The following is a 24,737-nucleotide window of genomic DNA, read 5'->3' as shown; positions in this document are numbered from 1 at the left end:
CCCTTCCTCCTGACAGGAGCCCATTATTCAGGAGTGGGATCCTAAAACCTGAACTGGGGGCATTGTTAGAGGGTGACATTCTCTCCAACTACTAAGTAATGCTACACAATTTGGTTGGTATTGACTATTTTTTAACCTAGTGCACACCATCTATAATTAATCTCTAGCTTTATGATTCATATAAAAACTGCCTAGTTTTTCTGTACTTCTGTCTTTCACCTACCAAGGAACCTGAGTGTTTCACCTAATGATGGAGAAGGGTCTGGGTAACAACTAGACTTTCTATTTTCAAAACAGGTTCAACCATTGTATGTTTTTTTGTCCCAGTAGCCTGAGATGCAACTGGGCTCCTGCTGGGAGGAAGGGTGGGATATAAATTAAATAATAAATAAATAAATGTAAATGCATAGCACATAGTACAGCCTCACCTAATTACATTTCCCAGTGCCTTCCACAGTCCATTTTAAGATTGCAGACTGCATGGCTTCAACATCAAGCAAGTCTTTTCTCTCCACTGCTTTGTTTAACATCCAACTTGAACGTTTACTCATCATTTTGCAACATTCTGGTTGGTCCTAAAGTTATTGCTGGAGCATGGATTTTGGATTAAACACCCAAAGGACTTATTTCTGAACAAAACTTGTTAAGGGTCAAAGTGACTTGTTCCTTGAAAATGCTAGAATTGCAGACCAGTTTCACGTGTTTTACTAACCTGAACATTTTAATATTGTTGCACATTTTCAGTGGGCTGCTTCTGGATTCCAGGTTGCCTGCTGGCTCCTTCAGACTTCATCTAGACACATTTTGCTATATTGTAAATCATGAGGACTGTTATACAATGGTTTTCATACATAAATGGTGAGTAGTTGCCAACTTTGATGTGGAAAACAATGCAATTACCAGCTGTACTCCCCACATACACCTTCAGTTGAATGTCCTGTAGAAAGACCACAGCAGCTGCTAGTCAGGAAACCCTTATTTAGCTGTTCAGTAAGAAATAAGAATTTTCCTTTGATGCATCTGAAGGAAATAAAAATAAAATCAGTTATATGACAGTTTGCAATTAATGCTGACATTTCTTTCCCCTTCATTCAAGATAGTATGTTGTCTTTGTATGTACAAGGCAGGCTATTCAAAAGGCAAAAGTGATATTCCCACCTAATCTACTTGTGCTTCAATATGTCCACACTTCATTAGTTTTCATTTACAGAAAGGAAATTAAATGAAATAATTTTTCCAGTGCATAAATTTCCATAATACGGTTTGAAATAATGTGAACCATAGGTTGTTTTTGTCTTGTATTACTTTGACAAAGTTTTACATTCTTGAATATTCAGGAAAGAAAAACGTTTTATTTACTTATTTAAATTTTTGCCCCAAATTTCTATACAAAATATTGAAATCAGCTCACAAAACACCATGCCAGGTAAAATATATAACCTATAAAATAATTTTAAAACATATGTAAAAAAGTAACAGTATTAAAAAATATAGTAGCCTCAGAAAAACATAGGGCATGTTCTATTTCGACAACTACCAATGCCTGTTGCCTCTTAATCTGTGAAATGCAAACAAGAATGGAGCTATGCAAACCTCCCACAGGAGGGCCTTTCTAGTCTAGGTGCCACCACAGAAAAGGCTTTGTCTCCCATGGCCACCCACCATCTGGTTGTAATGGGACACAGAGCAGGGGCTTTTAATACTCAGGAGATTCATGGGAGGGGAGAATGTTCTTAATAGTCTGGTCCCAGACCATAAGGCTTTGAAGGTCAAAACCAATGCTTGGCATGGAAACAAATTGGTAACCAGTATGAGTGGTGTGATACTGAGGTTGTATGGTCTGATCTAAGGGCCCCAGTTAAAACCCTAGTAGTTGCATTTTGACCCAAATGACTTTGAAGGCAGCTGTAAGTGGACTGCATTGTGCTATTTAATCTGGATATATCTAAGGCATCCTTTCCCAACCAGTGTGCCTCCAGATGTTGTTGGACCACAATTCCCATCTTTCCTGACCATTGGCAATGCTGGCTGAGGCTGATGAGAGTTGTGGTCCAACAACATCTGGAGGCACACTGGTTGGGAAAGGCTGATCTAAGGCCTGACCAAGGTCAGGACTAGTTTCACTTAGAAAGGCAGCAGCAGGCACACCACCTAAATCTAGTGTAAAGCACTCCTTTCCGCTGCCATCTGGACATGCAAGTGAGAGGGTCTCTAACAGCATCTCAAAGACCACCTCTGCCAGGTCAGGTGTCTATCAACTGCATCCAGGTGCTGTCCTGAGACCCCAGCACCTGATGTAAATACTTCAAGTCAGTTGGTTGTTGGACAGGCTGCTTTGAAAGCGAAATTGAATGATGGATCATTATGTTCCTCTTCTCACACGTTGAGTTGATGTTGCTGCTGCACCAAGAATTCTTGAGACACAGCCAGAAGTGATTAGGCCTGCCCCTTTCATCCAGCCCAATCCTGATAATGTATGCCAGATAGATATCAAATCCCATATAGCAGCTCTTTTTCTGTTCATAGGCATGGCATTCAGTAGCAAAACAATTCAACCCAATGGACTACTAGTATGCTAACCAGAATCACCCAGATGGTAGGATAGCATGAAGTCATCTCTGCCCTGGTCTGTTGGTTCTCCTTGGAGGTCATCACATCAGATGGGTCTTGCTGCCATCAAGGGCCGGCACCAGCTTGCCCAGGTGTACACCCGCCTACCTGTCTCTCACAGGGGGGGAGCTTCCGCCTGCCTGTTCGCTGGCTCCGTCTCTCCTGTCTTTTGTGGCTGTGCGGGCTGCTATGCCCACGCATTGAATGAATGAATAAATGATTTTTATTTCGGTCACAGACCAGCCATATGCCCATGCATTGCTACCATCAATCAAGATGGCGCTGGAGGCTCCAGCCCCTTAGGGCCACCTCGGCCGCCATCTTGGTTAATGGTAGTTCTGCGCACGCAGCCCGCGCAGCCTCAAAAGATAGGAGATGGGCAGGTGAAAGAAGCTCCCTCTCTGTGATCTGTGGCAGCTACTCTGCCACGGATTGTGGAAAAGGAGCACTACTCTTCCATCCTATTGAGAGGCCCCTCAGGGGCTTCTGTGGCTCCAGGGACCCTTGGCCAGAGCCCGACCTGGCCACCCTTTGGGACCAGCCCTGCTGCCATCTATTGACCACAGCAGAAAATGCAACATCAAACTTTGAGGAAGGGGTAGTCTCGTGGTATCTCCCAGACAATTTCCTGCCTCTTCAACCAGTGGTTGCATTTCTGGCTTGCTCCTCTGAAGCCTTGCTAATTTTGCTGTTTTTCTGTCTCAATTTCCCCCCAATTGTGTGGGTGTTTGCTCCTTCCTAGTCTATTGTATCTGCTTCATTTTTTTCTGTCAGTTGTGCTTCCTTTGTTTTTGCTGTGATTGTTTCCAAGCCCCCCCCCCCATACCGCCTGCTTTCTGGCGCACCTGTGGGTCCTTGTGCTGCCTCGTCTGTGAGCATCTTGTGTGTGTGCCATCCCTTTGTTAACCCTGACCTGTTGGATTACACCTCCCCTTGTTCCCAGTTCAGTCCTTGTGCTTCACTCCTGCTCAAGCTTCCCTGCACTTATTTCTGTATCTTGCTTTGTGAGCCTATGTCTTGTTATTGTTGAAGCCTTCCCTTCACCGCCACTAACCACTAGCCACAGCAAGATCCTCTCAAGCCCTTCCTTTTCCCACTGCCATTAGCCGCGGCTTTATCTTTTTTTCTCCTAGGGTTCTTCTGCCTTGTTGGCCTTCATATCTGCTTCTGTGGCTTCGGTTCCCTTGTTCATTACTGTGGCATCCCTGCTCTCTTTAAAGGACAATACTCTGATTTTTCCAGGCCTTTACTCCCAACAGGCAATACCTTTTAAATAACCACTAGTTTTGCTGCCACCAGGACCTTTACCTTAGGAATGTGTGGTTGTGTGTGTGAACTTTACTGTTATATTGTGTTACACTTCCTCTGTAGAGTAACCAAGCATCAGGCATGGGATGATGAAAAAAGTTATTACTACAGTAAATAAATATAGTAAGAAATCCTTAATCCTACACTTATTCCATCTATAATTTTATCTATCTATCTTATTCTATTCTATCCAGGCCCTCACTATTTCTAACAGTAAGCCCTATTCTATAACCCCCTCAAATCATACTGTTTATAAACACAGCCTATCTTCTCATGGTCGGACCGCCATCTCTTCAATAAGCTCAGCCCATCTGCTCAGAACCAAATCCCTATCTAACGTCAAACTGCCAAGCACTTGAATAGGAACAGCTATCCCACATTGTCTCAGCCTATCACACCGTCATGCAGTCTCACTCCTTCCTCCTCCCAATCACTCACTACCATAAGCAGCAATATCAAACACAGGGAGTATAACAGTTTGCTTTTGCCAGTTTACCTGCCTTTCTGAGTCCTTGTTACTATTAAAAAACATTTCTTGATCTTCCCTGCTTTTTTCCTGCCTTTTTTCTCAGTTCCTTCCTGCTCTCTTCCCCTGATCCCTGAGATCACTAGTGCCCAAAGAGCACACGAATATCTTGTTGCTGAGCAGTTGGAGCTTCATTTGCTATTCTCCAAGAGCTACCACCATGCACATGAATTGAGTTTTAATGGGGGCTGCACTCCCTAGCCTGACAGCCAGGCCCAAGCAAACATGACGTTGGGCCAAGCATGCAACTGCCCATCAACACTACACAGGGTCTCGCTTCTCATACCCTGGTACCAATGTAATTCCATTGTGAAAAGGCCTATGAAAGCCCTGAAAAAGAAGCACGCTAAGTGCCAGAGATAGACCAGCCTACCTCCATTCTTGTGGCTCTCTCTCCTCCTCAAGGAGGTTGATGCACAGTTTAAGGATGCCATGGAACATAGATTGGATTTTGCTTCTTGCAAGTTGCATGAGTCAGCAGCTTTGTCCATTTGTGCAACTTGCAATGCTTCCATATTTACCAGGGTGTCCATGGTTTGACTCGATGATTTATTGGACAATCCGCATCAAGATCCAGACTGGTGTAAAAAAACTCTGCTGAAACATCATAGAACAGCCACTCCTACCCACCGCTATGAAACCCAAAGCTTGCTCCTGTGCTTCACCATATATATGGCCTAGATCAGGCCCGCCCCTAGCATGTGCGGGGCCTGGGGCAAAAGCATAGTTGGGCTCCCCTCACATTCTTTATATTATATTTATTATATATATATATATATTTTAGAGAGAGATTTTATTTACAAATATATGTAATTATAATATTTAATTTACATATGAGGCTAACAACCTATTAAATACAAATATGATTACCTTCACTTCAGGGAATAGGCCTCTAGTCAACCTGTTCCATATCCATTTCTCCACTGGTCTCTCGACATCTGTCTTACACGTGCTCAGAGGCACCCTCTTTCCCAACAATCCTTTCACATCCCTGGCGCTCAGGTGAAGCACTGAAAACAAACTCTGGGGCCAAGCCCAGGCGCCACATGAACACCCCCAGCAGGGTTTGTCTCGCGTTATCCAAATAAGGTAACAAGGGGTTGGCACTCACTTGGTAAGGGTCAGCAGCGCGTCGGTCAGCACTCGCTTGTGGAATTGTAAATGAAAAGAGGACTTCTAATGCAAATGAACTTTCCAAATGTGCCTTTTAAGACTAATATTGTAAATGGAGTTCCTTTTCAACAAATTTAATTTTGGGGGAAGGCAGTAATTTCGTGATAAGTGGTCCCTTTAAGGAAATAAACCTGCTTTCAGATGGCCTTAATCCAGGTTTAGGATCACCGTTGGATGTTTGCATCTGTATGCATTTACTTAGATAGAAACTAGCTCCATTTATTTAAATGGAACATTCTTCCAAGAAGCTGTTCTTAGGAGTTTTAAGAAAATGAAAATGGTGCAAGTGTGGATTTTTAAAAATGCATACATGATTCCAAAACACACTGCTCATTTGTGTCAGTCATGTATAATGCAAAAATGCAAATGGTGGGGAAATCTTGCTAGTGAGTCGTTGCTGTGAGCTCACTTGCACATACGATCTTTGCTGACTATGTCTTGTCATATTAGAGCATTTTTCCTGCCTTGGAAAACTCATCCTCTCTCACCTGCAGCATGTTTGTATTTCAGCACAGCTGTACAAACCCGTGATGTGCTGTCTTATGCTCAACATTTATAAAGTGTCATAGTGCCTCTGAGCATGTAGAGAGTGCTGAATAGCCATGGCCCAGATATGGGATTGGGGCGGGCAGCCACCTCACCCTATCAAGGAGGCCCCCACAGGACGGCTTATGCATTAGCACTCTAATGTCAACGCGTTAATTGGCTGGGCTGATCTGCAGCCGACAGGGAGTGAATAACGCCAAAGAGACAACTAATGTGTTTCCGTTTGTTTTTTCCACGTTTCCTTCTGCAGTGCTGCATCTTCTCCTCAGATCCCTTAGGTGTAGCTGCGGCCCAGCGATGGGGATGTAATGCCTGCTATTTTGTCAATTTCATCTTACCCTCCCCACTGGTTTGTCAGTTTCACATCAGTCCTCCAAGATACTTTTTAAAAGCGAGAGGCTCCAGAGCAGTTTCACTGCTGACACGTACCAGCGCGTCTTCTCCTCCTCCGGTTTCACAGCTTAATGGGAGGCATTTTGCTGAGGCTCTCCAATTAGCTCCCTTGCAGGATGTAAGCCCCCCCCCCCGGCTTTGAATAAGGGCAATTGCGAGACGCTGCCTCATCTAGAAGAAGGGGAGAGAGAGAGTCCAAAGCCCTGCTAAATCCTGTGTGGTTGGAAAACTGAAACTTTCCTTTCGCCTTCCGTCTCAGGTTCCAGGAAATGTCCCTTGTGTGCAACTCACAAAAGCGCCCTGACCTGTTCCTGCCTCTCCAAATTTAATGCCAGAGACCGAATCTTCCAGGTTTTCTACTGTGATCCCAATATAATTTTCATCAGTAGTAGCAGGTCAATTAGACAAGGGCTGTGTCGTTTAGTTGATTAAGCCGTTGGATTACTTTGATTAAAATAATTTTGATAAATTGATAAATGAAGAAAATATCCCTGATTAAATTGGACAGACCCAAATTTTTAAGAGATTTCTAATAAAATTAAATATAAATATGTGGAATTTGCAGATGCCATTTTAGAAGCACTCCCACTACTCTTTTTCTCAGCAGGACATGCCTATTAAAGCTGCTTGCTGCAGCTGATTTCTGCATCATTACAAAGAAAAAGAAAGAAGAGATATGCTTTGTCTTCAGAATTAGCAATGGGGCTTGATGGAGCAGTGCAGCTAGCAGAGCATTCAGCCCAGGTGGTCACGCTGTCCAGGGCAGAAGGTTGTCATTATGTGATGGCAGCAGGGTTTACACAGGATCCAGAGGATCCTGTGCTGGCCCTGCCGGGCCCTGTCCCTCCCTGCTCCGAAATGCTCTGTGTCAGGGCTTTCCTCTGGTGAGGATGCTGTCACTGGTAGCACTTGCCTGCTGCTTGGGTGGTCACATTTGGGCGTTGCTTGTGTTGGAAGTGGGGCAAAGGCAGGGGTTTAGATTGCTTTGCCTATCCATTAATCAATTAAACTGATCCATTAATCAATTAAAACTCATTACATGAATCATCAAAGGGATTTTTTTTAAGTTGGGTGCCATCAGTTGGGATTTCCCTCCCAAATATGCATAACTTTTCACTTAATCTAACCTGAAATTCTGTTGCTTAGTCGCACAATTTGAAGGTATTCTTAGGAACCTTTAAAAAAAAAAAAAACACATGCTGTTTAGAACTGTTGCCCTCCTGAATAATTTTAAAACAAACTTTGCTACTATGTATAATCAAGCTAAAAAATATCCCACATTAACACTGTGCATTTATCTTCTGCTTCCTATTCCTATTTATTTGTAAGAAGACATTTCTTATCCTATGACTGATGCATTTTCCAGAGAGCCTTTGATGAGGGACAGTGACAATCTACAACTTCTAAAAGTTTAGTGAGGCAAGGCTTCACTTTGGAAAAGCCATGTTTATCCTTCTTTAGGAAGACTTGTCCTTATATATATTTAATATATATAATAATAAGTTTGAAAATGTGGCAATCACTTCCCTATGCATTTATCCTTCAATAACATCCCGAGTGGGAGGAAAGTAGGAAAGCACAGGCATGCTATTTTGGCATCCTAGATGCACAAAAATGAAGGCATATGCATTCCACTAGGGATGGGCATGGATTTCATTAGAATAGAAAATAAAACTGGACTCCCCAACAATTTGCGTATTTGAAATCTCTGCAGAACGGTGTAGAGTGCTATGAGCTTCCTCAGTTTTTTCTGACACTGGATATTAAATGCATTGGATATAAAAAATCAGTTTTACCCCTTCAAAAATATTGATATTAATATAAATATTTTCTTTCAAAAGAGGGAAAAACAGATCAGTAAAAGCAGCAGCTAGCAGACAAAATACAAACTCCAATTAATACTACCTGTTAGGTTGACAGAATGCTTCCAGGGTGACACTAACCCACAGATCCCATCCCTACCTTTCACTAGAGAAATGTTTGTGAAAAGTGAGGAAGAAACTGGATTTCTGTGCCACTTGGGACAAAAATTCAGGCTGAGCGCTCAAGTGGCATAGCCCTGCTCTATTTTTTTTCAGCTAATAGGCAAGAGTCTTAATCATGCATTTAAAAGTATCTGAGGTGGGACAACAGGACAGAAGGCTCGCACTGGGATAAAAAGAATGAAGTGCCAAATATATTGCTGGAATTTCCATTTATTTTATTATACTAAGTCAGACTTAAGGATCACAAGTTATTAAATCAGTAATAATAATACTAATAATAGAAAATAAGAGCTTTGAACTCCTAGTCCCAGAGAGGCTTGCATATCTCTATTTCTCACCATTAGGTGTTGGAACAAAAGTTCTGCTTAAAGCAATATACAGACATTTAAGCCATTAGTTTAACTGTTTCATTGTTTTGTTTGTTAGATAACCATGTTATGATGCAAGAAACAATTATAAATGTGTGAAATGTTATGCAACACAAGTCGAAATCCTCCTTTTCAACAAATGACAATTTAATCTCCAGTAATTTACAGTCAAACTACTCAGCCTCCAATATGCAGGGATTATGCTAACCCACCATTATAGGTCAACTGCTTTGCTTTCTTTAAGGCTGCTTGGATTTATATTTGAGCCAATCTATCTATTTCCTGATTCTTTATAAAGTGAACTTTAACCTATAAACCTGCTTCTGGCTACAAGTCAGGCATGTATCTGAGGGCATTTTCTTAACTGAACATGAGGGAGTTTGTAAGAACCCATGGCAGTTTTATTTAGGAGGCCAGGTTACGTACAGTTCCCTGGCATGCAGGAATTGGTTTCAGACTACAGCCTGGGCTACAAGCTTGAGTTCTGTAGGCCTAAGCAGCAACATTCATGCATTTAGGAGTTTCTGAAAACACTAGAAGAGGCAGAACATATCACCTGTTTATGTCTATCTGGCATTTGATTATGAAAATTATCAGTGGCAATCAGGGGACCTTAGTAGGTGAGATGACATACAATTATATATCATACAACAGGAAAGGGCTTTGATTTTAATGTACACAGGAAAATAAGTTCTGTTAGCCATTAAGGCAGAAACATATCATGGATTCATAATCTTATTTGTAGGTACTGCCCTTTGTGAAATATCCTAGGAAGAGAAAACTGCAAGAACGTACTGTGAAAATGAGATATACTTTCAAAGTAATTGAAAGTTTGTATAGTCATATGGGAATCAGGGCCAATTACCAGAAATCTATTAGAAAAAATAATAGTCTGTGGTCAGTTGTGGAAACACCAAGCTTCTGAAAGACTTTGACTCCAATATAACACAGCATATACAGAGCCCTTTCTAAGAGGCTAAAATCACTTTTGTTAATTGTTTTATGAGTAATAGACAGCAGAATGGGGAAAATTCCTTTAATAACTGTATAGCTTAAACAGATTTTCAAAAAGCATAATTCAACTTTGTTTTGCATATAGCAATATTAATAATAACCCCATACCAAGCTGGGGCATTGATAGACCAAACGTACTATATTTATCATTTTAACATACTAAATATTCTATTGCAAAATACATTCCTTCGTATAGAAACACAGTAATATGTGTATTAAATTTAAAGGCATACTGTAAGTGGAAGCATAAAGAATCCATAGTAAAAGGATAAAACAGTCTTCTGGAGCGAATTTTACTTGAGTGATCCATACCAAAACTTAGAAGCTAGAGCTGTTCATGATGACCATAAAGTTTCCTTCAAATCTATATGTAAACTGGAAGAAAACAAACATGAAAAGCCCCCAAATCCCAGACCACTGGGTCAAGAACCCAGGAAAATTAAATGAGTCAGAATTCAATGCTTTGCTTGGTATGCAGTTTTTCAGTTCTTCAACCTTAGATAATTTCAGTTTGACACAGTTTCCAGCCAAGCTCTAACCTTAAGTGTTGAGCATAAAACGGTCTGAGAGAGCAGCTGCTTCACCACATCTAAAAACTACTGCTGCTTTGGAATGATAAGATTTCTCAGCATATCAAAAGTATTGCCATCTGGGTGCACAGTCACTATGCCTTTGCCTTCCTCACGAACTCGAAGGAATCCAGAATCATCTATTCCATCAATCCATGCTATTGGCCCCTCATCACTTCCAAGCTGTACTTGCTTACCGCTGCAAATAAAAAACAAGGAATTCCTCACTTATAAAGCCATCAAGTATAGTATTTATATTTTAGATAGAGTTAATTTTGAAATATTTTTATAGTGACCGTAAGCAACCTTGAGAAAACTTTGTGTTTTGAAAGGCGGTATAGGAATCTAAATATATGGCTGTATCCAATTAAGTCACACTCTGAAGAGACCTAATTCTAATGGCCTAACTTAAGTCCATTAACTTTAATGGTTCTACTCTCAGAATAACTTAGTTGGATACAGCCCATATTTGAGATCTGACTTTCTGGATTTTTTTGATAGCCCCATAACCAAGGCTGCTTTGAGACATGGGGTTTATTGCGTTAATTTAATGGATTAAAATGGTGGCACTTCTGTCCCAATTTTGAAAATTCCTTTCATACTGCAGTACCTGTTACATTCAGGAACAGTAGCTTTTTCAGCCAATATACTGGCATGTCATGCAAATGCCTTTCACACGGCTGCAATGAACAACATCTTGTTTTAGTCCCTCACCTGTCTTTTCATGCAGTTCAAATCAATAACATTGCAGGAGACAGAATTCTTCAGAAACTCATATGGATGTGTTTCTTACTAACATGGTCTACCACAATAATGAACAATACCAGCAGGAATTCCTTGCAATCTCCTGTTCATAAGCTGTACTTGTTTAACTATCATAGAATTAATCTGTTTCATCTCAAGTACTTTACTATTTTCATACTTCATGGTCTGTTTTTAGTACTTCAAGTCAAACTGCTAGTCAAACTCTAATATCAACATTCTGATATTTTAATGTATGGAGGGTAAATAACAAATCTGCCTACACATAAACACTACTAATACATATTGCAAAAGCCTAACATGTAAACTAATTAACTAACTAAATGTCTGGTTGGTCACTACAGGTTTGAGACTAATAGCTCTTAATGTTTCTTGATGGAGTTCATTCTGTTTTCCACTTTAAACAATTAAGATTAAGAATTTTTTTTAAAAAAATTACTTACCTATGAATCCAGTATTTATAGTACATGGGAAGAACTCCATTAGGTCCTTTTTCTTGAAAGGTGCTGATCAGATTTTCCAGCTCTGTCACACTTCTTGCAATCAGGCAATCAACACTTAAGGGCCTTAATTTTGTGTTCTTTGTCTTATTGTGCTCCATAATGAGATCATTGATACATATAGTAGGATTGCTGTTATTCACGTTAAATCCACAGCCTTAGGAAGAAAAAGAAATCAGAAAGGCAGTGTAGGAAAAGTTTTGTTTCTCTGCAAAAGTCTTTCCTTATCATAAGACAAATCCATCATCCAGACAATGTGAAAAGCCTTTTACAGGTTTCCTGAAGAGATTTGTTTTTAATAATGATGAAAGATGATACAAGCTCATATAAACTCAAATCCATCTCATTTGCTAAATAATAGACAGCCTGGCTCGCACTTATGACAATGCTTGTCTGTTTTTCCTCTAATGAAAGCTAGTTCAGTCCAGGACAGCCCACATCCAGACATGCACCTTTAGAACAACCTACATTTAAAACAAAGGACGTTTTTGTGCAGTAAAATTGCCAGGAGTAGCGATATACTCTATCAGTTGTTATGGGATAGAACACTACTGTCTGTAGACAGCAGATGTTCCATCCCACTATGGTCTTATGGATATGGAAGCTCTGAAATACTTCTCTCCTTCCTGCAAGGGCTGCCCTCCTAAATTTCAGTGGGGAAAGCAGATCTGCATGCACATTCTTTGGTGTACATGTGTAGATGTGCTCTTTATGCTGAAATTAATTGGCCATTCCATGCATATGCGAGAACACACACATGGCTCTGGTTACAGGGCAAGACAGCTTTAATCCAAGAAAGAAAAATGTGGCTAAGAAATGCTATTTTCTACAATTCTGAAAACTGAAGTTTCCCCTCAGCTCAGAAGCAGCAACTGGCTTCTTTGAGAAAAGCCTAGAGGATTCCACATTTAAGTCAGCGTTTAGATTTCTAGGGCTCTCTTGCCAGACTGTCTTTGAAGCCTCATTTCTCACCCAGCTCTCTAGCAGGGGATAATATTATTGGCAGAAAGCCAAGGTGTTTAAATACAGCTCTCAAGACGTTCTTAATCAGGCCTCCTAAACATAGCTCTGCAAAATGTACACACAAATCTTGTACGACCTGTTTATTTTCCTCCCTTCCCTAGCAATACAGGTTTTCTGTTCCCTATGCAGGTGATGGCAGACCCAGACTTGTCAAGTATAGTCACGTTAAAAGTCCCTGTATTTGAAGCTATTACTCATAATAATTTATTACTAATATGCCTATTAAATATAGAATTAATTACTTGGTAATATTCAGAAATTGGTTTAAGGAGGATTAGTTACATTTAAGAAGGGTGGAGTCAGGATTCTAATCCATGTAAGTTATTGTAAGAACACTTTCTGTTAACAAAACTCAGAGATCAACATAGGGTTTTGGGAATGCTCCTATAAGCATGCACTGGCAGTGTGAAAACTGAAATGGGTAAAGGTAATTAAACCACTGTAAGTGTTCTTGAGAAAGTAGCAGGCCATGGGCAGAGGTGATTTTAAGTTGCAGATCCAAGGTTGTGAGAACATGATTGAGGGTGCAATTTTTTCCACATTAGTTTTATCCAAGATATTTGAGTGGCCGGGGAGAAAATAATCTTGTGATTGCTGTTAACGAAGATAAGCTTTAAAAAAAAAAATTAAGTGACTATCTGTTGCAAGGTTAACATTGTGTAACGCCCAGATCTCAAAGCCTCTCCACTTGGATGTGTGAAAGGCATGCACATGTTTTTCCTGTTCCAAACAAGACTGCACTCAGTCCCATGGTGTTTACATATGAGTATAGCTACCACCATCACTTGCAACTCTCTGACTTTAAAGCAGAAGATCCATCAGAGCTGTAGGAAAGCCTGTCAGTAGGGAACTAACTCTTCAGAGGTATGTTGATCTCTAGAAGCCTAGACTTGATCCTGTTATTCTCATTTACCTCTCCTTACAAGTACATAGCATGGACTCAAAATGGCTAGACACATGAGTAAGACAGATCCAATAGCGAGTTAGTAAAATATTTAGTCAACTTTCAGAGTTCAAATCATAGCCATTGATTTAATAATAAACGGTTGTTCACTATGCCTCTTCTTTCAACTTAATAAATCAATAAATTCTTCTGCAAGTTGAGGGGCTGGGAGACAGACAACATTCCATTCAGGGCCTGGTGGATTATGACCATGGTGTTTATTTTGCTATGTATTTGCATTAGGTTGTATTCAGCTAAATCCTGCTCAGAATAGACCCACTGTAATTAGTGAACCCAAGTTAGTTATGACTGTTAACTTCAATAGGTCTACTTTGAGTAGGACTAGCAGTGAATACCACCAATTGTCAATAGTAGCAAAAGCAGCTTTAAAGAAACAAAAATATTTGAAGTATTTTATGTTTTTACCAATAAGTATGTGGAACGTATCTCCTGTCAGTGTGGAATTCACTAACACGCCACCAAGCTTCATAAGGTCACTATAGTAAATATCATTTGGCCATTTCACCCGGAGGTCAATATCCTAGGGAAACAAACATACATACTGATAGCTCTACATTAATGCATCCCAAAGACGTACAGAGCACAGGACTAAACCTTTATCCAGTGCTTTCTGTTCATCCTTTTTCATCCTGACATAATACATGAGTGAAAGCTCAGCAGAATTAGTGTTTCTCAGGATTTTTTTTAACAGTTCACGGAGAAGCAAAAACATGTAATAAATTTGGACAAACATATCACGGATTGAAACACTGGTTACTTACCGTCAAGATTTGTTCTTGGGCTTGTGGATACCTATAACGACAACTTCTACTTGATGGGCCAAAGGCAGGAACCCTGGGCTTTGTGTCTTCCTCTCCCCCTACTGTCTCCTCCTCAGAGTAGCAGAACAACTTAAAGAAGTTAGGATAAACTACTGGGAGCAGTAACAGAGTTGACTTCTGGGATAAAAAAGATGGATTGCTTCTGAGGAAGACAGTATCATTTTGGAACATGCAGGGCTGGTTTCTGATGGACACTGTGTTGAGCTCAGACAGTCTCCTTGTTGAGATGACAGTGATGGAGAAATCCACCTTAAGGAACAGAAGGCAACCAGAGACTAAGGGATTCAAAGATGGGAATTTGGGGGAACCTGGAGGACCATGTGAATGTTCTAGGAGGGAAACCTGTGGATGACCAGAGGTCTTAGCAGGGATGGTCCCCAAAGGGATCTCTTAAATAGCAGGTGAAAGTCCAGGAGCTGGAAACTTGTCCTAGATAGGACTGATGGCAAAGCAGAGACTTGCTGTTTCAGTGTATTTGGCTTGAGACCAAGTGTCAGGTATGACTGGAGGAAATCTAGAGGGTTCCTCAATGCCCATCTTGTTGTGGATTCCTGTACCATCACAGAAAAGCCTTCTATGAGGTTTCATAGGAGTGCCTCATGGATTTCTTTCTGGATATCAACATCTGCTGGGACTCTTGCCTTTAGGAGGGATCTCCATTCAATCTCAAAGCACCTAGGTTAAGCCATGCCAGATTTGGGTGCCTGATGGGGCCTTGAGACAGAATGTCTGGCTTGACAGGGAGCAACCAGGAAGGTGATGACACTATATGAAGAATCTCTGAGAACCAGGCTGGTGAGGGTAATATGAATCTGATTTTTGAGTGGAACAATTGGGAAACTAGTGGAGTTGATGGGAAAACATGGAGGTGGCCAGGGGCCCTGCATGTCATGAGGGCACCTGTGGTTTCTGCTCCATTTATCAGATACGTCAAGAAAAATGTCCAGGTTTTGTAGTTGGTGGCTGAAGCAAAATAGGTCTACGGTGATAGGGATGAACAGTTTCTAAATTGCTGCAAATGCGTTCCAGTCCAGGTTCTATTCCACTGGCTAGAACATTTGGTGGCTGAGCCAATCCGCTGTGGTATTTAATACTCCTTGGATGCATTTGGCATTTACTGAGAACAGATTTGACTCCACCCATGGCAAGAGGAATGTTGCTTCCTGATGAAGGGACCTGGATTGAATGTCACCCTGGTAATTGAGATAAGCATTGGTCACTGTGTTGTCTGTCTATACCACAATGTGCATGTGACTGATGCTTGGTAAAAGGATAAGAGGGCAAGGTGAGCTGCATGCTGCTCCAGTTGGCTGATGCTGTGAGATGCTTCCTGCTTGGTTCCCATGCCATGAATAATCTGGCCTTGCAGGGTGGTATCAGTGGTGAGCCTAATGTTGGTGATCTGCAGATGGAGTCCATGATGGCTTGCCCCTAAAACAATTTGTGGATGTTGGTCCACCACCTGAAATTTCTGAATGTCATCCTGTAGGCCTAGGGTGGAAAACCTTTTTGGACTGGTGACCATTTGTTATTTGGCTCCACCCGTGTGCCAATTTGAACAGGTGGTTAGAATAACCCACCTGTAGAACTCTCACCCATCTATCAATGGGCAGAGGCTCCTAATCCTACTTCCTACAGAGATCTGCTGCATGATCTGAGTTCTTCATGGGGAACCTTTGTCATGTAGCTGATCCAGCTGTGTCTCTACCTGTCCCACCTGACTTCACATAGGGCAGATGGGCATGGGTTTGGGGAAAATGGCCTTGTGGGCCAAATTTGGCTTCTGAGTCAGAGGTGTTCCCCCTCCTACTGTAGGGGAAGAAGCAGCCACCACAATGATCTTGAATGTAGACAGGGCTAGGGCAGAATCTCTATGCAGGAAATCATTATCCCTAGGTCCTATGCCAGCTCCATGAGGTCTACAGATCTGCTCTCTACAGACATTACTTTGGTTGAAACCTTAGGATCCTTTCTGGTGATAGGGAGATGAGACTTTGTGATGTAATGGACCCAAAGTGTTGAATCTTGAGAGAATGATGCAACTGGCTCTTTGTTTGATTGACCAGGAAACCATGATCCTTGAGACAGGACAGGGTGACTTGGTGACTGTGCTGAACGTATGGAAGCCAAAGGATGCAGTTGTTTAGTTATGGGTAAATGTGTATCCCATCAAGTCTGAGATGTATCATTATCATAACCATAAGCCTGATGAAAGTTTATGGGACAGAATCCAAACTGATTTGGTTTAGTGATTCATTAATGTTGAATTGTATTCAGCATTGGTGAAGGATGGGTAATAAATGCATTGAATAAATAAATAAAAATATATACTCCATTGTTTAAGTCAGAGCAAGCACAAAGCTACCTCATTAGCTGCAATGGCCTCAGCTGAAAACTGTTCCAGATCTAAAATTAGAAAATTAGAACTCATTTTAAAGCTGGCTTCAAATATTCTCCAGAATATCTTAAAGGGGTACATCAACTTTTGGCATTATATTTCTGGACAATAATACTCGCAGCAGGTGCATCAATGAATGGAACCTTAAGATCTTTCATAGTATGTTCCAGGGAACAGAATATCTGGGCAAAGTTATTAAACATTGCTATTTAAGGTGTGGCCCAATCTAATTTCACAATATTGTTAAAATGGGCTGCCTTCTGAGTAGGCTTGAATTCCAGAAACACTGAAGCACCCTGGAAGCTGCATGAGATGGATCCTGAGAAGTTAGGTGCAGACCTAAGAATGACAATGCCTCAGACAATAAAGGTAAAAATTCAGCAACATCAAGCAATCTAGAATTCTGATAATCTTACATATCAGATCCAGGAAGCCATTCTCTTTTGTTAAGCTCTGAGAGATGGGCAAGAGGAGAGGAGAGGGTCTAAGGTTGGAAATATAATCAGTGTTCTGATCCCATGGAATATGAGAGGGAACTTTGGATTTCTTGAGGGCTAAACCTCTAGTAATGAAGTGAGGATCAGGGGAGTCATAAGGCTCTTCCTCAAAGCAACAGGGCTCTGAAATAAAGAGGCCATTTAGGCTGAAGTTTAAAAGCTGCCTTAGTTCCCCAATTGTTTCTCAGGAGTGATGAATCTGATAAAGATGATGCAACATGTTTGCTCTAGTGATGGTTGTGCATGGGGTTCCCTTTATTTTGGAGCTTCCCAGAAATATCCTCTGTAATGGCCTGATATTTTTTTTAATGAAGTCCTGTTCCATAAAGAATGCAGGGATTCAAGAAGTGTGTGTGGCTAAAAGTCCAAAAGACCTTCTACTTGTTACACTGGATTTGCTGCTCAGTGTCTGTGTCTTCTGCTTCTGAGGAGGAATTGTGCTGCCCAGTATTGCGTTCTTATGCTATCTGGTGGAGTTGTTTCATTTGCACAATGATGCTGCCCCTTTGAGAAGCTGGGTGTGCTGGCATGGAACATAATCAGTTTGGAAGGAAAGGTGGAGGGAGAACTGGGTGGAAAATGGATCCCTGACTGACTACAACTGTGATGCGTGGGGTTTGCCCTAGAGTGATCTGGACTTTCTACTGAGTTTTGTTCCTCCTTTGGGGTGGTGTTATGGGCTGCATCTATATTTTTATGTTTTTTAGCCCTCACAAACTATTTACTGTCATGCATATATGTATAAGAATGAATATTGTGAGTAATGTAGAGGTATATGGAATGCTTTCTGGCTAGCAACAAACAGGTTTTATTCTGGTCCTTTTGTTTTATCTTTCCCATTTCTGGGAACCTAGCCAATGTTCTTCCTGTAAAGTAAACAAACTGATAACATTAGGTACAGTGTTCTGGCTGCTGTCTCTGCTGGCCCTGGACACCTCCTTAGCAGCATACAGGTTCAGCTGTCTGAGCTGGCTGCAAACAGGTACACCAATGACCTTGGGCTAGTTGGCCTAGAGTGGTGAAACCCACGAGGCCTGCCTAGCAGCAGGTCATCGAGGTTTGCCTACTAGAGCCACCAGTGGCAAACTCAGTCAGAAAATGTAACAGCTAATACAGCCAGGAGAAATATCTACAGATAAGATTATTTAGATAAGGGCTATATAAGGCAGTCAGCCCAAGACATTTGGACCAAAGCTGGTCACGGCTGGTCAGAAGAACAGAAGACTACTGCCCCACTGCAGAGCCACACACGACAAGGGTGAGAAAACTCCATTACTGATGGTGTTCAAGAGAACTGTAATGTGATGTATAACATGTATTGTTTGGTGTACATTCCCTGCAACGTGATGTGTTATCTGGAACGCTGATTCCTTGGTTACAGCCACACACTATACGAATGTTTTATAACATTAATAAACACTATAGCACTATATGAATGTTTTACAAGTTGACAAACAGAATATTATACGATCTTCTGCTGTTTGGCTTCTAATTAATTTTCTTCAGCTACCCCTATACCTAAGCATATCAACGCTAATTTTATTGCCAATGATGTTTGATCGATTTTAGGGTAACTTTGTGTCGCTGATTCCGAATATGGCATCGGTTTTGCTAGATTGACTCTAATTTTTGAGATAATGGATGCCCCCATTGAAAAACATAACAAATTCAAAAGATTTAATGGTCAGGCATAGCCTACCCACAAATGACATGGAAACTGTCTCAAATCATACAAAAGTAAACACATGAAATACCTAATGGCGTTGTATTCAGTACAATAACATTAAAACAAAGTAAGCTGATTCAGATAATCACAATTAGTGCATAGAAAAACGCTGTGTGTACGATTTTCTTTTATGTGAGGCATCAGGACAATCACGTTGGAGGCTCCAGCAGTAGTCTGCCATCATGTGTCTGTCCCATCTGCCTTGATACCTTTCCTCTATCACCTTTATATCCTGATGGAACCTCTCCCTGTGTTCCTCACTAAAATCACCAAGATTATCCGGAAATCTGTCTAAGTGGCTATGGAGATAGTGTACCTTTATGCTCCTATTAGTACCCAAATGTTTAAAGTTAGCGAGCATGTTTTGCACCAATTCTTCATAATTGTCTGCTTTGTGGTTACCCAAGAAGTTCTTGACAACTGAGACATAACTGCACCAGGCAGAAGCTTCAACATCATTCATAAATTTAGTGAAATTCAAATCATTGATGAGTTTACTAATTTTAGGACCATCAAAGATTCCTGCTTTTAGTTTTTCCATAGTCAGTCCAAGGAACAATCTACAAATGTATTTGAAGCAATCACTATCTTTGTCCAAGGCCTTAACAAATTGCTTCATCAGTCCAAGCTTGATATGGAGTGGTGGGAGAATGATTTTTTCACTGTCAACCAATGGCTTGTTAATGATGTTCGCTGCACCTAGTCATGTGTTCCCTTGAAGGCCATGTCACTTTTTTCCAATGATCTCGTTTTGCCCTACTATCCCACAAGCAGATGAAACAAGGGTACTTCGTGTATCCTAGGTTCTGGAACTCCCTTCCTAGGGAGGCACGAACGGCCCCCTCCTTGCCATCCTTCCGTCGGCAAGTAAAGACTTTTTTATTCCGACAGGCTTTTGGGATAGAAGGTGTTGAGGATTGGGCTTTACAAGGCTTGTTTTATTGTTTTATATTATTATTTGTATTATTTTAAATTGTTTTTAGATTTTTAAGTGCCTTTTAAGGTTGTGCATAGTTTAATTGTATTTTAATTGTATGTTTTTCTATGTTTTTAACTACATGTAGTTTTATTTGTAAGCCGCCCTGAGTTCCAGTTTCGAAAAAGGGCAGGGTAAAAATAAAGTTTCATTCATTCATTCATTCATCCACTTTGCTGCCCAAGCAAGAAATTCAGAATGCTGAAGTATTTTATAGAAAACTGGTTTTATTGCGAGATTTTTTTTTCCCCAAAAAAAGCCCAAACTGGTTTTATTGCAGAATATTTTTCAAAGAAGCCCAACGCGTTTCAGCCTGTAATCACAGGCCTTCATCAGGGGATAATGAACTTTTACAATGGTTAACCAAACAATTTTGGTCCTGTATTGCACTGATAACAATCCTCTTACAGGCTGAAACGTGTTGGGCTTCTTTGAAAAATATTCTGCAATAAAACCAGTTTGGGCTTTTTTGGGGAAAAAAAATATCTCGCAATAAAACCAGTTTTCTATAAAATACTTCAGCATTCTGGTCTTTGACCCCCTTTTTCTACATATCAAATTGGATGGTCACCACTCTTTATCTGCAAGCAAGAAGTTCACCATCTTTAGATCAACACAAATAGACCACTGGTGCTCATGATAGCAGAGCTACTGCAAGACCATTTTGATATCTTCATATTCTTCGTTAAGTTTTGTTGAGTGAGCAATTGGAAGAGATGCATAGTGGTTACCATTGTGCAATAAAACACATTTCAAGTTTCTGGTGGAGCTGTCTATAAAAAGCCGCCAATCTTCTGGTCGATATTCCAGTAGTCCCATTTGGAGAAGAAGTCCAGGAATGTTATTGCAGTATACAAGTTCTTCGTCTTGGCTGAAGTATGGAAGAAGTCCCTCCTCTCTTGTCCGATAAGCTGTTATGTTAGCTTCCGGCTGTAGACAGTTCTTTTCCATTAGCCTGGATGCTAAAAGTTCAGATGCTTGCTTTGACAGACTGAGGTCTCGTATCAGATCATTGACTTTTTTTTGGGAGAACTGCTCAGGTGTTGAAAAGCTTCCTTCATATCCACTTTCAGGGCTACCACCTGTGCTACACTCCACGTCCAGCATTTCTTCAACATCTGACAATGGAAGGTCAGGCAGTGAGGTAAACACTGGTATGGGAACATCTTCGCTGTGTGGCACAGGTCGCCTTGCTGAGTCCAAATCAGGATACTCCCACTTATGTTTCTTGTAGCGATTGAAGCCTTTCACATTCACAACACAAAAATAACAATCATCGTGATGGTTTTGCGGCTCTCGCCACACCATAGGGACACCAAAGTTTAAATGTTTCCTTCCTCCATTTTTTCACTGTCATAGGCACTCTACACAGGTTTTGCAAACCTTATGGGGAGTCCAAGACTTATCTTGATCCAAAATAAGCAAGATATGCTTGTTTTACAAAGTCAGTGATGTTTTTTCTTTGTTTTTGCAGAGTGTATTCGCCACAAATGTAGCAGAATGCATTAGGATTGTTTAAGCAGCCTCTTCGTGACGAACTCATATTCCTCTTCAAATAAACAATAAACAATATGATATTATATGCAATGGATAAACTTGCAAAACAATGTTCAAGAGTAAAAAGACAGACCAAACCCTGCTGCACACGCCAGCAGCTACAGGTCGTATTGGGGTACAATCATCATTTGAAGAGTATCCATTATCTCAAAAACTAGAGCCAATTCGGCAAAACTAATGTCATTTTTGGATTTAGCACCCCCCAAATACCCTAAAGTCATTCAAACATCCTTGGCAACTAAAATAAATTTTTTTTGGGGGGGGGGCTGTATTCTTTGGGGGGCCTACCAGTATTCTGCCTATCCCAGACCATCACTGGCAGGAACTGTGGAAGCTCAGGTGACCATGTTTGCCATATAGATACTCTGGATTGCTCACAGACAAAGGGGAGCATGGAAAAACCCCAGTCTTGTGCATTCACAGAAGGAGGCTGTTCAGCCTGTTTCAGTGGGAAGCTACAGGAGTTTTCAGTGGCCAAATACGATGTAGCATCTTGTTTTCTCACTACCCTAGTGTTTTGCATTTGCTAACAGGTGTAGTTTTTGTGGGAAAGAAAAGGAGGAATAACTAAGATCAGACAAAACAGCATTTTTTTTTAAAAAAAGAATTACTAGTATATTGGGAGAAAACAAGAGAGAAAGAGACGAAGTAGGATTTTAGAGGAAAAATACTAGAGGAGAGAAAAACAGAACTGAGCAAATGCAGAAACAGTAGCAGATATTTGCTTCTGCTTCAAGTGAAGGCAGGAAATGATCTGAGAAGGAGTCTATTGGAGGAAAGGAAGACACACGTTTCCTGTCTTTTCCAACCAAGCAGGAACTGTCATAACAATGGGTTTCAAAGCCCAACAAGAAAACAGATATACTTACAAATATGTTTGGCTTATTTTATGTATTATTAATATTATTGTTGTTAGCTGCCTCGCAGGGCCAGAGTCCAACAGGACGATTTTAAACATAAACAAAGAAATATATTGCTTAACACTTTATGTACAGCTATCGCAGACAAGAAATTTAAAAAGAAGATTGACAAGTTTACCGACACTGTCCCGAGTATAGCAAGAAAGATCAATTGCTGATTATGTCCTAGGAGGAAAGGTTGAAGGAGTTGGCTATATTTAGTCTGGAGAAGAGGTGACAACATAGCCATCTTCAAGTATCTGAAGGACTGTCACATAGATCAGGTGTAGGGAACCTCCACTCCACAGGCCAAACTAGACCTGCCAGAGGTCCCAATTTGGTCTGTGAGGATGTTTTTCCCAAACCACAGCCACCCACCCCACATTTGATGTCATATGTGGCATCAGCTTTGGGTTGGGTACTAATGGGTTGGGTACTAATGGTACTTAAAGTGAGCTCCCAATTGTTATTTTGTTGCTGGAGCAAAGTGCACTCCCACTCCGGTGAGGATGCCCCGTGCTCTGGGAATAACACAAATGAAATCTATAATAGACCAATGGAGGAATATTCAGCCAAAACCAAGATTAGGAATTTATTGTGGATAAGCAAAAAAAGAGAGAAAATCATATATAGAGGGGGTGTCATATATAATAGATACCTGCTTCGAAATATGGGACTGACATAAGACATTATCTTAAATTGACATAATAAGACATTATCACCTAAAGCTTCCGTGCTGGCCTCTGTTGTATGTTATGTCTATTAGATTTTTATGTGGAAGGGCAAGGAAGATTAAAAAATAGCAAACTCATATTTTAAACATAATAACGATTGCTAGGATACCCTTTGCCAAGATGAGGAAACAGCAGAGAGGCACAAGGAAATTAGAGTTAGGAAAATCTGGGAGGAATTGGAGGTTATAAAATTGACTGCGCTGCTGAGACCTTATAAAATAATTGAGGAGGAAATGGAAAAATGGGCACAAACTATAGCATATATTAAGATTAAATTATAAATGGAGTATAATTAATTATAATATACATTGTTATAAATTATTAATTATCAATATAAATTATTGAATTAATAAAATATTAAATTAACAAGTTATAACATTGAACTATAGATCATTTTGATTATTAAATTGCTATTTTAGATTATGATGAAATTTGATCTGTACTCTTGGTTTGAATTTCCCTTTTTTGTTGTCCTCTTCTATTTCTATATAAAAGCTATTGTAATAGTTCTTTGTCCCTACGTACTAGTCGCTGTATTATTGCATTTAGGGTTCTGGCTGTGTTTCTATCTCCTTTTGCTTTTGCTTTCCTTCTTTCCTTAACCATTTTAAGACTTTCATCAGTCATCCATTAAGGACTCTCTCTCTTTTTAAGTAGAGTATTGTCTTTTTGCATTCCTCCCTGATAATGTCTCTGACTTCAATCCATAGTTCTTCTGGTTCTCTGTCAACTAAGTTTAAAGTCTCAAATCTGTTCCTTATTTGATCTTTATATTCTTCTGGGATGTTATTTAAATTGTATTTTGGCATTATGATTGCTTTGTTGTTCTCCTTTAGCTTTACTCTGATTTTTTATATGACCAGGTCATGATCTGTACCGCAGTCTGCTCCTGGTCTTGTTTTCACAGAAAGCATGGAACTTCTCCATCTTCGGTTACCAATTATATAATCCATTTGATTCCCCTATTGACCATTTGGTGATGTCCATGTGTACAGTCATCTTTTCGGTTGCTCAAAAAATGTGTTTGCAAGAAACAAATTATTCGCTTCACAGAATTTGATGTCTTTCTCCTGCTTCATTTCTGTCTCCTGAGCCCCATTTCCCCACATTTCTAGTTCTTCTCTGTTCCCTACTTTTGCATTCCAGTCCCCATGATTATCAGAACATTTTGTTTTGTTGAGTGATCAATTTCTTCCTGCACTTCTGCGTAAAATCTCTTCCATTCCTTTTCTTCTGTGTTTGCCGCTGGAGTATAGAGTTGGATGATAGTTATGTTAATAGGTTTCCCATTTAATCTCATTGATAGCACTCGCTTAGACCTTGCGTTATAGCTCTTAATTGCTTTTGCTACATTACTTCTCACTATTAAAGCAAACCCGTTTCTTCTT

The 24,737-nt window shown here is 40.4% G+C and overlaps 1 protein-coding gene across 2 annotated transcripts in view; it reads right to left on the bottom strand.

Moving 5' to 3' along the window:
* Positions 1-8,735: 8,735 nt before the first annotated feature.
* Positions 8,736-24,737, bottom strand: part of HLCS (holocarboxylase synthetase) — a 181,695-nt gene continuing 165,693 nt past the window's right edge. For both annotated transcript variants that reach the window (XM_061627679.1, XM_061627680.1), the window contains exons 9-11: positions 14,147-14,261; positions 11,698-11,911; positions 8,736-10,691 (exon numbers count right to left, since the gene is read on the bottom strand). In XM_061627679.1, the coding sequence (XP_061483663.1) occupies positions 10,520-10,691; positions 11,698-11,911; positions 14,147-14,261 (501 nt within the window). In that variant the 3' untranslated portion in view covers positions 8,736-10,519. The remainder of the gene's footprint in view (positions 10,692-11,697; positions 11,912-14,146; positions 14,262-24,737) is intronic.

The sequence above is a fragment of the Rhineura floridana genome, chromosome 5 (genome assembly GCF_030035675.1).
Source record: "Rhineura floridana isolate rRhiFlo1 chromosome 5, rRhiFlo1.hap2, whole genome shotgun sequence".
NCBI lineage: Eukaryota > Metazoa > Chordata > Lepidosauria > Squamata > Rhineuridae > Rhineura > Rhineura floridana.
The sequence above is the reverse complement of the archived record's forward strand: the minus strand, read 5'-3'. Positions and strand labels throughout refer to the sequence as shown.